The 11411-nt window shown below is 39.0% G+C and overlaps 1 protein-coding gene across 13 annotated transcripts; it reads left to right on the forward strand.

Moving 5' to 3' along the window:
• On the forward strand, window positions 1-9651 carry LOC131242153 (probable F-actin-capping protein subunit beta). Of its 13 annotated transcripts, none has more exons than XR_009169522.1 (11): window positions 1-299; window positions 3828-3898; window positions 4148-4261; window positions 4515-4597; window positions 4684-4757; window positions 4929-5048; window positions 8255-8350; window positions 8456-8554; window positions 8657-8737; window positions 9063-9139; window positions 9237-9651. XR_009169522.1 is itself a non-coding variant. In XM_058240601.1 (10 exons), the coding sequence occupies exons 1-8, from the start codon at window positions 171-173 to the stop codon at window positions 8537-8539; spliced, it is 771 nt and encodes a 256-aa protein (XP_058096584.1). In that variant the 5' UTR covers window positions 1-170; the 3' UTR covers window positions 8540-8554; window positions 8705-8737; window positions 9345-9651. The 13 variants fall into 13 exon arrangements, 5 of the variants coding, with proteins under 5 accessions (XP_058096584.1, XP_058096585.1, XP_058096582.1 ...); XR_009169523.1 differs by having other exon boundaries at window positions 9282-9651; XR_009169521.1 differs by having other exon boundaries at window positions 9345-9651.
• Window positions 9652-11411: the final 1760 nt, after the last annotated feature.

An 11411-nucleotide genomic window follows, 5' to 3' on the forward strand; every position in this document is an offset into this window, starting at 1 on the left:
GGAAACTCGGCTCAAACGACGCGTTCTGGAAGACCGCTACCTTCCACTATCTTACGCCATCTCCTCTCCATTTCCCTCCACAACCATCTTTTATCCTGCGCACCCCCGCAGCTCTCTTTCGTTCTTAGATCTTCTTCCTCATCTGCATCTGCATCTGCAATATCAGACAGATGGAAGCAGCGCTGGATCTGATGCGGAGAATCTCACCGAACCATGCGGAAACGGCTCTCTCAGCTCTCCTAACTCTTCTCCCTCACCACTCCTCCAGTCTCCTCTCTCAAGTCGATCAGCCGCTCCAGGTGTGCCTTCCCCCCCTCTCTCGATCTGTGTCTTTTGTACCTCTGGAATGAGATTTTCTCTTCTTGCATCTCTCTTTTTCCCGCTCGATTTTGTTGTTGTTAGGGTTTCGATTTGTCTGATTTGAATTCGAGCTCCGGCGGTTGGTTTCCGTAGCTTGATTTTGTTATTCCTGTATCTTTCAGCTCCGACCAGTGTGAATAGGGATTTCTTTAGTTGTTCTCTGTCTATGGCCGAATCGATTGTTTAGAGCTTGCAGCCATTTCAGGAGCAGAGAAAAGTAATTTGTGATTTTGGTATATGTACTTGTACTAGAATTTCTGAAAAAATGCAAACCCGGTCTCTCTTGTGTTGTATTGGAAGAAAGAGCCACTCCCCCCCCCCCCCCCTACAGTTTTTATTTTGAATTTTTAAATATCACTTATTTATTGCTTTCTGCATGAATGTTTTTTTCTTTTCTTTTTTGGGAGGTATAATATGATGCTTGAGCAGATGAGGTGGCATCTGTTGTTCGGACGAGCAGATTTATGGGTTCATCCCTGCCTTTTGTGATCTATATTCTTCATCGGGTGGACAAAAGCCATGCGCCAAAGACCTCCATGAAATGATCTGGGCTGTCTGAATTGTGTCCTGCAAATGGAGGGTTTGATCAGCGCCTGGCAGTCAACATTTGATAGGAAAAATGTCCATCAGGTGTTTGGATAAAGCTTTTCTAATGAGGGAAATTCATGGGGCGTGGCCCATTTGTTACATTTTCCACCAGATGAAAGCCCTGGGTCACTGAAAGCGGACCTATCTGTACAGGTTCCAGCTAAAGAAATGTGTTGAGTTTGTTTGAGCATTAATAATGTTGCTTAGTTCCTTCATTAGTTGATATTTCTTGAGATATGGTTTCTCTTGATGATAGCACAGAATGAACATTTCAGTATCCTGAGTGTTAGGATCCTCCAATTGATGTGATTTATTTTTATTTTTTTTTTCTCATGGCGGTCCAAGAATGGCTGGCCAGAGGCAATGGATAGTCCAAATAGATGGCTAGACTGCCTGCATATCTGAAATCACTAGGGTGCATTTAAAGTTTAAATAGATTCAATTCATTAAGTCTATCATGGGCCATCCTTCAGTTAGACCATAGATCATCGTCTTTTCTTACTATCTCCTTCCACATCCTTTTGGGCCTTCCCCTTGCCCTTTTAGAGCCTTCAACTTATACGAACTCACTCTTAACCGGCACGGTTCTTGGTCTCCGTTACACATGACCAAACCATCTAAGTCTACTTTTCCTCGCTTTATTACCTATTGGTGCTGCTCCTAAGTTCCCTCAGATGTATTCATTTATAATTCTATCATTTCTCATCTCACCACTCATCCATCTCAACATCCGCATTTCATTTACACTCATCCTATGAACATATTGTTCCTTAACTGCCTACATTTTTTCTTGAAGAGAATTCGAACATCCATATTCTTTAGCCTGAGATTTTGAGTCTCTGACGTCTACCATTTTTTGTTACCCAGTGTTTACTGTGGTCATGATAACTGGTACACTACAGGTGCGTCTTTCCTAGTCCTCTTGTACTAGGGAAATGCCCTCTCAATGCCATAGAGCATTACTGGTCTTATAACTACCCTCTAAAATTTTACTATTTAGTTTGAGTGGTACATGTCAATCTCATCAAACTCCAAAGGCACATCTCCATTTCTTCCACCTAGCTTGAATTCTATGGGCAATATCCTTCTCAATCTCTCCACTCATAAATTATTGACCCAAGGTATCAAAAGCGGTCTTTTTTGGGGAAACTACTTGGTCAACAATCTTAACTAATTTCTCACTTTGACTCCTATTGTTATTAAAATTGCACTTCATATACTCTGTTTTTGTCTGACTAATTTTATTTTAAATCCTGTTGATTCTAAAACACCTTCCATTATCTAGGTTTATGCTTACGCGATATGCTTGTGCATTAAAACGCAGTGTCAGGATGAGGAATTATAGGGTCTTGTACATTAGGAAATGTATGGTTTGCTGACGTGCAGGATGCATGCATGTACTACCGTTTTTTCATGATTCAAAATATGGTGAATGGAAAAAAAATCAGCTACAGTCCATGTTCAACGGAAAAGCCTACTAAATGTTAGGGCCTTTTAGATAGACGCCTAAACATGAGTTCATCTCGATTATGCATTAGAGATAATTTCTTTTTTTGGTAACGATTAAAAATGATATTGATAACCAACAATCATGATCTCAAATGCATAATTATGATTAACTAAAATGAGATGAACTCATTTTTACGCATCTACCAAACAGGCCATTAGTATTTCTTACATCTACAGTGAGGCTCATTAGATCAACAGTATGGATCACAGACCACATTCCACTTGTATAGAATCCTAAAAATCAGCAGACTCTTTGTTTGATACTGCACAGAACCTTATAATTCTTTATTCAAGTGAATGTGGTGCTTTCTTAAAGGAATCTTTTTATTTCTTTTTTTGAAAGGTGAAAATTTATTAGGTAGAAGCCAAACGAGAAACAAAGACTCGATAGACTCTACAAAGAAAAGAAAGAGAAAAGAAAAGAAAGAAGAAGAAGAAGAAGAAGAAAAGACTAAAACTAAAGATACAACAATCCAGTGCCCAAGCTGGGACCACCCGGAAGAAAACCTAGAAAGAGAGACAAACCCCTAGACCCCTAAGACTAAGCAATCTTATCATAGGGTCTGATTAATTAAAATTAGAGGACCCGCATATCCAGTATATTTTATTTTATTTATTTATTCTATTTAAATTGTATATTCAATCTTGGACATGTCAAATCGATCTCTGGTTGTTGATAAGTAAATTGTGTTTCTAATGTTAATTCTTGCTTTTTGTTGGCATTTAATATTTATTGAAGAGAAAAAGCAAAAGGGTGGTGAATTCTTATCCATTCAATGTTTTCCTCAGGTAGAGACTGGATGAGAGGCATATTTAGTGTTAGTTGGATTGAATTAGCCAGAAGGATTTATTTATCAGCAAGTTGCCACATATTTTTTTGCTGACATATGGTTGTCTCTGTTTATAGTGATGCGCTGAGTTTGTAGTCAGTATTATAGTACATGCACAAGCACTGTTGTGGTTATTCATTTGCTTGGATTGATTGCTTGGTTGGACTTGAACAAACCTGTTATTTCTCTCTTGCATGTACTTGCTCTGATATTGTTTTAACGAGGCCTATCAGGCAGTGAACTGCTCCAAACAAGTGTCAGATTAACGTGCAGCTTTTCTATCTAACATTGCCACTGTTGGCCAGTAACTTATTTGTCAAGGACCTTCAGTTGAGTTCCTTGGTTAAACACCGTCGTTACTGTCTTTAGTGCATTTCTGAAATGGAGCCTCATAGAAGCCTATAGTATATCATAATATCTGCTGATGGACAGTTGATTTTTAGATTTATTTTTATTTTTTTCTTCTTCTTCTTTTGGAAGTTATGTTCTGTATTTTCTTCCTGCCTTTGAGTGATTTAAAGCTTTGGGTCAAGCAAACAGGTCTTATGCGATCTGGAGTCCGGAAAGGAGTTCATATTGTGCGAATACAACAGAGATGCTGATTCATATAGGTAAGTAGGCAAACCAATAATAGTTTTTTTTTTGTTTTTTTTTTTTATTATTTTTTTTTTTTAAAGGCAAGCAAAGCTATCAAATAATGCTTATGCATGGATTTCTTTTATAGGTAATCATAAAAATGCATTGTACTTAGAAATCATGTTTCAGATATTGGATATTTTTCACTGCCCATTCACTATTTTGTTATATTCAGAACAGAATGTTGCAAGATCGATCTTTGATTTACCATTTTAACTTTGTAGGTCACCTTGGTCCAATAAATACCACCCACCTTTAGAAGATGGACTCCTCCCATCAAATGCCTTGAGGAAACTTGAAGTTGAAGCAAATGACATCTTTTCAGTTTATCGTGACCAGTGAGGTCCTTAACTTCACTCATAATTGATTGCATTCATATTCATTTAGATGCCACACACAAGCACACGCATGCATGTCCACATGACTGTATTCTCCTTTTACTCTTTATATATTACAGTAGGCTTAATTGTTTGTCTGTGATGACATTCACCTAATGAGCTGGCAAGTAATGGCAGTTTGCAGAAAATGAAAGAAACCATTCTCTGTTTCTGAAGAAGTAATAGCAACTCTTTTGCACAACTGCATTGGTAGGTATTATGAAGGGGGGATTTCGTCAGTATACATGTGGGAAGATGATAATGAAGGCTTTGTGGCTTGCTTCTTAATAAAGAAAGGTCAGTTTTCAATTAAGAATGCATATTTTTTGTCACCAAAAATATTATATGATTGCACTGATTTGTGATGGTTGTTGGGGATGAAGACGGCTCAAAGACAGGGCATGGCCGGAGAGGTTATTTGCAAGAAGGTGCATGGGATGCTATTCATGTTATCGAAGTAAGATCTATTTGTTAGATGATATAATGTGATTAAGTAATAGAATAGTTTTTTGGCATTCATTTGTTGCTTGCTGCCTTGTCTATTCTAATTTCGAAGTTCCTATGCATGTATAGTAGTTCCCTTTCCATGATTATCATGACAGATGATCTTCTTTAATTTTCTTAATAGGTAGGTCCTGAGGAAGAGGGAACAGCTCATTACTGCTTAACTAGTACTGTCATGCTATCATTAACCACGAACGACAAGTCATCAGGAACTTTCAATTTGTCTGGATCAATCAGAAGACAAGTACGTGCTTCTTTCATAAATCATAATGTCTAAGTTGGTGACTTGAATATATATATTCCAATTCTATACTGTTCAACCTTTTCTACTAAGCGTTGGCAAGTTCTCTACATGATTGCTGATGATTAAATGATCTTGTTTGGTGCGTATCTTTGTGAATACTATATATTTATTTTCCCATGCTAAACTTTGTTTTGTCAAACAGTTTGTCTGGCAAAGATGTATTGTCCTGTATGCGAGTTCATCTTTGGTATTTGGACAACTGAGGTATAGAAGTTCTGCACACTCGTTCCACTTCTTCATCTGTGGGCTTTAGTATGCATTACTGTAGGAGTTAAGACTCAAGACTAAACTACTCAAGGCCACTCTTAACTGGAAACAGATTCTTCCAACTACATATCTGTAACGCTTAGATAAGGTTGATGAGTAGCCATTCTTAAGGTTTTATGATCCAAATGAGAGAAGGAAGAAGGGTTTGAGGCTTAGTGTTAGATGGGGCTTATTTTGATAGTGAGGTCAAGGACTCAGTCAGAGAGGAAACTGGTCCAAAGCAGGCCAAAAACAGTGCTAAAACCAGCTCAGCAGATACTTCAACAGCAACAGCAAAGAGGGCTGGATTTGGCTCTTTAAGATGACACATTCAGGAGTTCAAGCAGCTTGGAAGAGAAGACATGAGATTTCTTTTGAGGCCTAAACAGAAACTAACATCATGCTGTCATCATCAGAAGCATGTGTGGACCATAGCAACAAATCTCATTCATGGCAATTTTTCAGTTCGGGAATTTCTCGGGAGATTTTTAGATTTTGAAGCTTTCTCGAGATATCATCTGAGAATCTCACTAAAAATAAAAATTTACATATTTATTATAAATTATTAAATATTTTAAAATTTTAATTATTTTTGTATGTAATGATTTTTGTAATCAAATAATTTGTGTTAAAATGATGATATGATATTTTTGTGAATATGTTGCGGGATTTTCAACATGTCAGTGATAGTTGTCGAAGTGGTGTGTCGATGACATGTGTGGGTTTTGTTTGACCAAGGATTCCAATAGCAAACAATGAGTGGGTTGTAACTCTTATTTATTAGAAATGGAGCTGAACAACCTGCTTTTGGAAGGCTTTGAGCCTTCCTACCTTTTCAAACATGGACCCCACATGTTTAGTTTAGTTTTAATTTTAACTAATGTTAGGAATCTTTACAATGGCTAGGCTTAAATCAGCCAATGCCTGATACTAAAATTTGAGTTTAGGGTTTTTTTTTTTTCCTTTCTATTTTCCCATAGAAGTCTTAGTTATGGGAGTTACAAGGCCTGAGAATAAACTAGCTTTAGAGTTGTATTTTTGGGTTTATTTTCTAGTATGAAGGGTGTTTAGTCAGCCATATGGAGTGTTTAGTGGTTATGGAGAATATAATTGATATTTTTTCTTTCAGTAGAAAATAAAACATGTGGTACATTTGAGTATTTTAGTGGGTTTAAACGTATTTCTTCCTTGTTTTGAAGATACTCTCCCCTCAGCGCATTTTCTTGAATCTCATAGGATGTAGACTTACCATCGAGAAGTTAATTTTATCTGCTGGAAACTGTTCAATAGTTGCTGGATATTGTTTGTAATTATTGGAGTTGGAACTTTCTTTCTGAATTTAGTTTTTAATCACTGGATCTATGTCTTGTGGTAGAATTGTTGTGGCCTATCTTTAATCACTGTTTTGGAATTTAAGATGCAACTGATTGGGTCCTTCTAAATCTAGATTGATCCTACTTTTTTGCCACCATTCCCTAGATCTAATATTTGTTTGATTTCAACCTAATGAAGTCCTGAAATGATGCCATAGCTGCAGTTGAAGTTGATATGAGAAGTAACCATTTTCAAGGCTAAAATAGCCATTTCAATCATACACAACATAACTAGATCAACCCCTCTAGCTTAGAGATCACTAGATTCCCATGTGTTAAACCAAATACTTGAATACAAATAATCCATGGTTCAGCATTTTTTGGTAAAACCTTATAATCAGCAACCATTGTTATAAAAACAACAATAGAGTGGTTATTAACTGACTAATCATTGGATACACTTGAACAATATTTGGTATAACAGGATCCCCACAATTGACAATCTTCAGAAAAGAGAGATGGTGATTCCCAATTGCTGTGTGATGTGCTTGGGGAATGCAGAGTTGGTGGATCATTTCTTCGCCCATTGTTCATTTGCTCAGGTGTGGGCAAGGTATGCAAAAACAAGCCGTTGCGGTCGTTACGTAAAGGTAATGGTGGTCATCATTATGCGTTATGGGGTTGTAAGTCGTAACAGCCATAACAACCATTACAGAAAAAACAGCCCATAGCAGCCCTGTAATGGCTTTTACTGGGCCCAATATAGGATTAAAAAAGAAGAAGAAGAAGCTGTAATGGCCGTTACAGCCTGTATTGTAACGGTAACGGTGGTGGCCGTTATGGAATAACATGGGCGGGGGAGAAATTTTATGCTTTCTTTGGAATTTCATGGGTAATGTTGGGGTCCATTGAGGGTTTTTTTCTGGCTTGGCTTGGGGAACAGACTGGGAGAAAAGAAAAAATGGTGTGGAGGTTAGTTTTGTTGGCTATAATTTGAGCTATTTGGAGGGGGAGAAACCTTCGGTGCTTTCATAGCAAAAGTGGGATGGAGGTGGAAGTCTTTAAGAGGGCTAAATTGAATGTAATAGGGTGGGCATGTTATATTAAGGATTTCAACCAAAGTGGTTGGTCCTTGCTGTCCGGGACGTAGTTGTTCTGTAGCTTTGAGCCTTTTGGTGTTCCTTATATATATATATATATACACACACACACACACACACACACACACACACTCCAACAAAAAAAATGAAGATAAGGCACGGTTCTTGGCATACATATGTTAGTCGCCATAGGTGAACAACTGAGCATTGATTTAGAAAGTTGGCCATACATATGTTGGAAGTGGACCTTTAGTCATGGTTTTCTGACTTTATATATATATATATATATATATATATATATATGCCCCAAGAAGCACAGATATTAATTCCATTACGTTGTCATGTCGATATAATCTCAGTTAATGATGTGTCATGTGCTTGTCATTTTCTTTGACCCTGATCTAAGGTCACGACTAAGTGTTTGACGAGGATTATTTGAATTGTCCTCTGAATGAAGGATGAGATGATTTATATTTAATTGTTGCAGATGAATCTAGACCTATCGGTCGTGGAGGGCCATCTCTGTAACATGGGAAGGATGATTGAAGAAATGGAGAGTAAGCTGAGAAACTCACTGGATCAGGTAAATATCAGTTTACCACCCTTGCACAATCCCAGTTCAGCTCTCCCTGACTAATCTTCTTTGGAAGGCATACATTTTGGGTTCATGTGCACCTTTTATGGGCAGGTTTACTTTGGGAAGACAAAGGAGATGGTCTGCACACTGCGGCCACCACATGAAATAGTGCAACCAAGAATGCCAGACTGCTGATGTGGGCTTGGTTTGGTTAGTATTACATGTGAAAATATACACTACATATCGGTTCTAGGTCTTGATTTGCATTAAGTTATGAGAACTGAGGGCCCCATTTTCGGATACTTTTTACAGCATGTTTCATGTGTTTGATCTTGCACTTAGATAAAAAGGTTTGTGCAGTTGGGATCTCATCAGAAGCTTCAAAATCATCTGGTAAAAGCTTTTGTTTCGTGCTTCTAGGTCTAACTAGGTTTGCAAAAGCTCTCTAATCTCAGGATTGCTCACTCACCAAATTAGTTGCTCCTGGGGAACATGCAATGCACTGGACCATCCTTCCACTTAGGGAGCTTTGGAGTTGCCTGACGAAGCAGGCAGGGAATTCCCAAATTCTGGTTCATGTGATCAGTCCTATGGGACCCATGCCAGATGGTGCAAAATTCCTGAGATTGGATTGTTGGAAGGACCATCATAGCCTGCAAGTGGATGGTTAAACCAAGCTAGCCTATCAATTGAATGGTTAGGATCATGTGTTTGACAGGGTTCTTGAAATGCACCTTCCTAATGGAGCCACTTGACGGGGATAACACAGTGAAGAATGTGATATCCCATACATAGGTATTGCACGCTTCAATTCCCTGACCCTTGAGACCTAGTTAGAGAATTGGAGATTTGTCTTTTGGCATGGCTACCAGTAGACCTTTTCTTTCATCAGGATTTGCAGGTTCCTGATGAAGGATAGGAGCTTTTGTACTCGCAGAATCCAATGCCCGTTGATCCAAGCCAATTAGATGAATGGTTCTGTCGTCTTCTCACTCTGCAGGAAGAGAAACCTCTCCCCATCAGTGCAATGAGCAGTACCCGAAACTCTTATCCTCCCTGCAGGTTGAGCTGGAGAACTATTATTTCTAATGATGAGCTGCAAAAATTGAATCCGGAAAACGTCGTCGTCGTCATCATCTACATGAATCCATTTCCGCCATCATTTTCCACTTTAGCCATAACTTTCGTTAGACCATTTGAAATGAAATGTTATGTTGTTCAGATTCATTCAGGATCAGGACCAGAAATAAAGAGCACTAAACTCCTACAGGCAAAATGTTATAGACTGGTTCATCGGTTGATTAGAATTAAGTGATGCCTAATAGTCTATATAACCTAAGTTGATCAAAATCAACACTAAGGGTGTGTTTGGCCGGGCGCTGGATGTGGGATTAGGTGGTATTAGGAGGGATGGGATCGGCATGACGAGCCAAACAGATCCGGTGCACTTGTCCAGGGATACGAGCAATCCCATGGATCTTAAGACAATCCACTGGCATCACCATCATTACCTTAACAGTGATCCTATCCCTTGGTTGAATGGATTGGACGGTAAAATCCCAAGATAAGCGGGGCATGCCAAACAGACCCGGTGAACTTCCGAGGGATATAAGCAATCCCATGGATCATGAGACAATCCACTGACACCATCATCATTACCTTAAAATTGATCCCATCCCACCAAATCCCATGGGATCGGTCCGGCCAAACACGCCCTAAGGTCATGGGTTTGAGTACCCATTGTGGCGTGTAGAAGTTTCTGATGACACTTCTACATAGGTTGATTGCGGTTAATGTACTTTTGCTGCCAAAATAACAGTGAGGCAGGCGTCCAGCTCCTTAGCTGAAGTACGGCCCAGGGCTTGATTAAAACGAGCGGGTACGTGGTATCCACACTGTTCATCTGTTTTTCCAGCTCTTTCAGGTCAAACCCAAATTGAAGCAAATCAAAAGCTAGTAGACCACACTGCAGTAAACAGTGGGAATTGAATGTCTACCATTGTAAACTTCTTGGGAGCCACAAATTTTGGATGAAGCTGATATTTGTCATGCATGTATGATCTTATGAAGAGGTAGAATGACAAATAAACATCACTGTGGGCCATAGGAATTTTTCAATCTCATCCCCACTGTTTCCAGTGATCTGGTCCACTTGAGATTTGGATATGCTTCAATTTTTGGGCTCAGGCCCCATAAAAATGGCTTGAAAAACAGTACACATCACATTTGGGCCCCACAGGGTTTACTCAGTAACCTAAAAGTGTCCTGAGTCACTCTATGTAATCCGCTCTGCACGACAGACGTAGCTACCAGAAAAGAAAATAATCCAATAAGCCATTGATTGGAGGATAAAACCATGTTACCCCACAAAAATGGAGGTGTCAATGGGCCCGGCTCTGCCTGACAATATGATAATTTTGAATTGACTCGGCCCGGCCGTTGATAGCCCTACTCAAAAAATCATGTGGAAAGACTTCTATTTTGATAATTGTAGAATTTTAGGCAATCCAGACCATCTGGATCTCTGCCCCAACAGTAACACGTTTGTACAGCAATCCGGACCCACCAAATTTGACTCTTTAACTGTGAATGGATGGTTAGGATTGACTGAACAGAGATATTAGATGCATGCTCCATCAACAACAAAACCTACAATTTGGATGGTCTGGATAGCCGTCAATCATTGACACGTGAGAGGACATCTGAAATCACATCAGATTTGTTGAGCAGGTTCAGCGCTGGGCATGGCCCAAAAGTCACAGGCACCCAATATTACCACCAAAGTAACACCTAAAATCACATCTACGTGCATGGCTGGAAAATACAGATTAAAATGGCATGCATGGCTTTGTAAGCACACCTAAAATCACCTACTAATATGCATGAGTTCAGCAACAATTAAATTGTTTTTTAAAAAAAAAATTTCTTTTTTTGTTCTCCACAACTCTTCATTTAACAAAATCCCTCTACAAGTGATGGAGATGGCTGGAAAATTCTGGACCAGTTGTCCAGTTAGAAGACGTGGTGGTCTCTCTCTCTCTCCCTCCCTCCTGCAAATCGTACACTA

The sequence above is a fragment of the Magnolia sinica genome, chromosome 4 (assembly GCF_029962835.1).
Source record: "Magnolia sinica isolate HGM2019 chromosome 4, MsV1, whole genome shotgun sequence".
NCBI classification, from domain to species: Eukaryota; Viridiplantae; Streptophyta; class Magnoliopsida; order Magnoliales; family Magnoliaceae; genus Magnolia; species Magnolia sinica.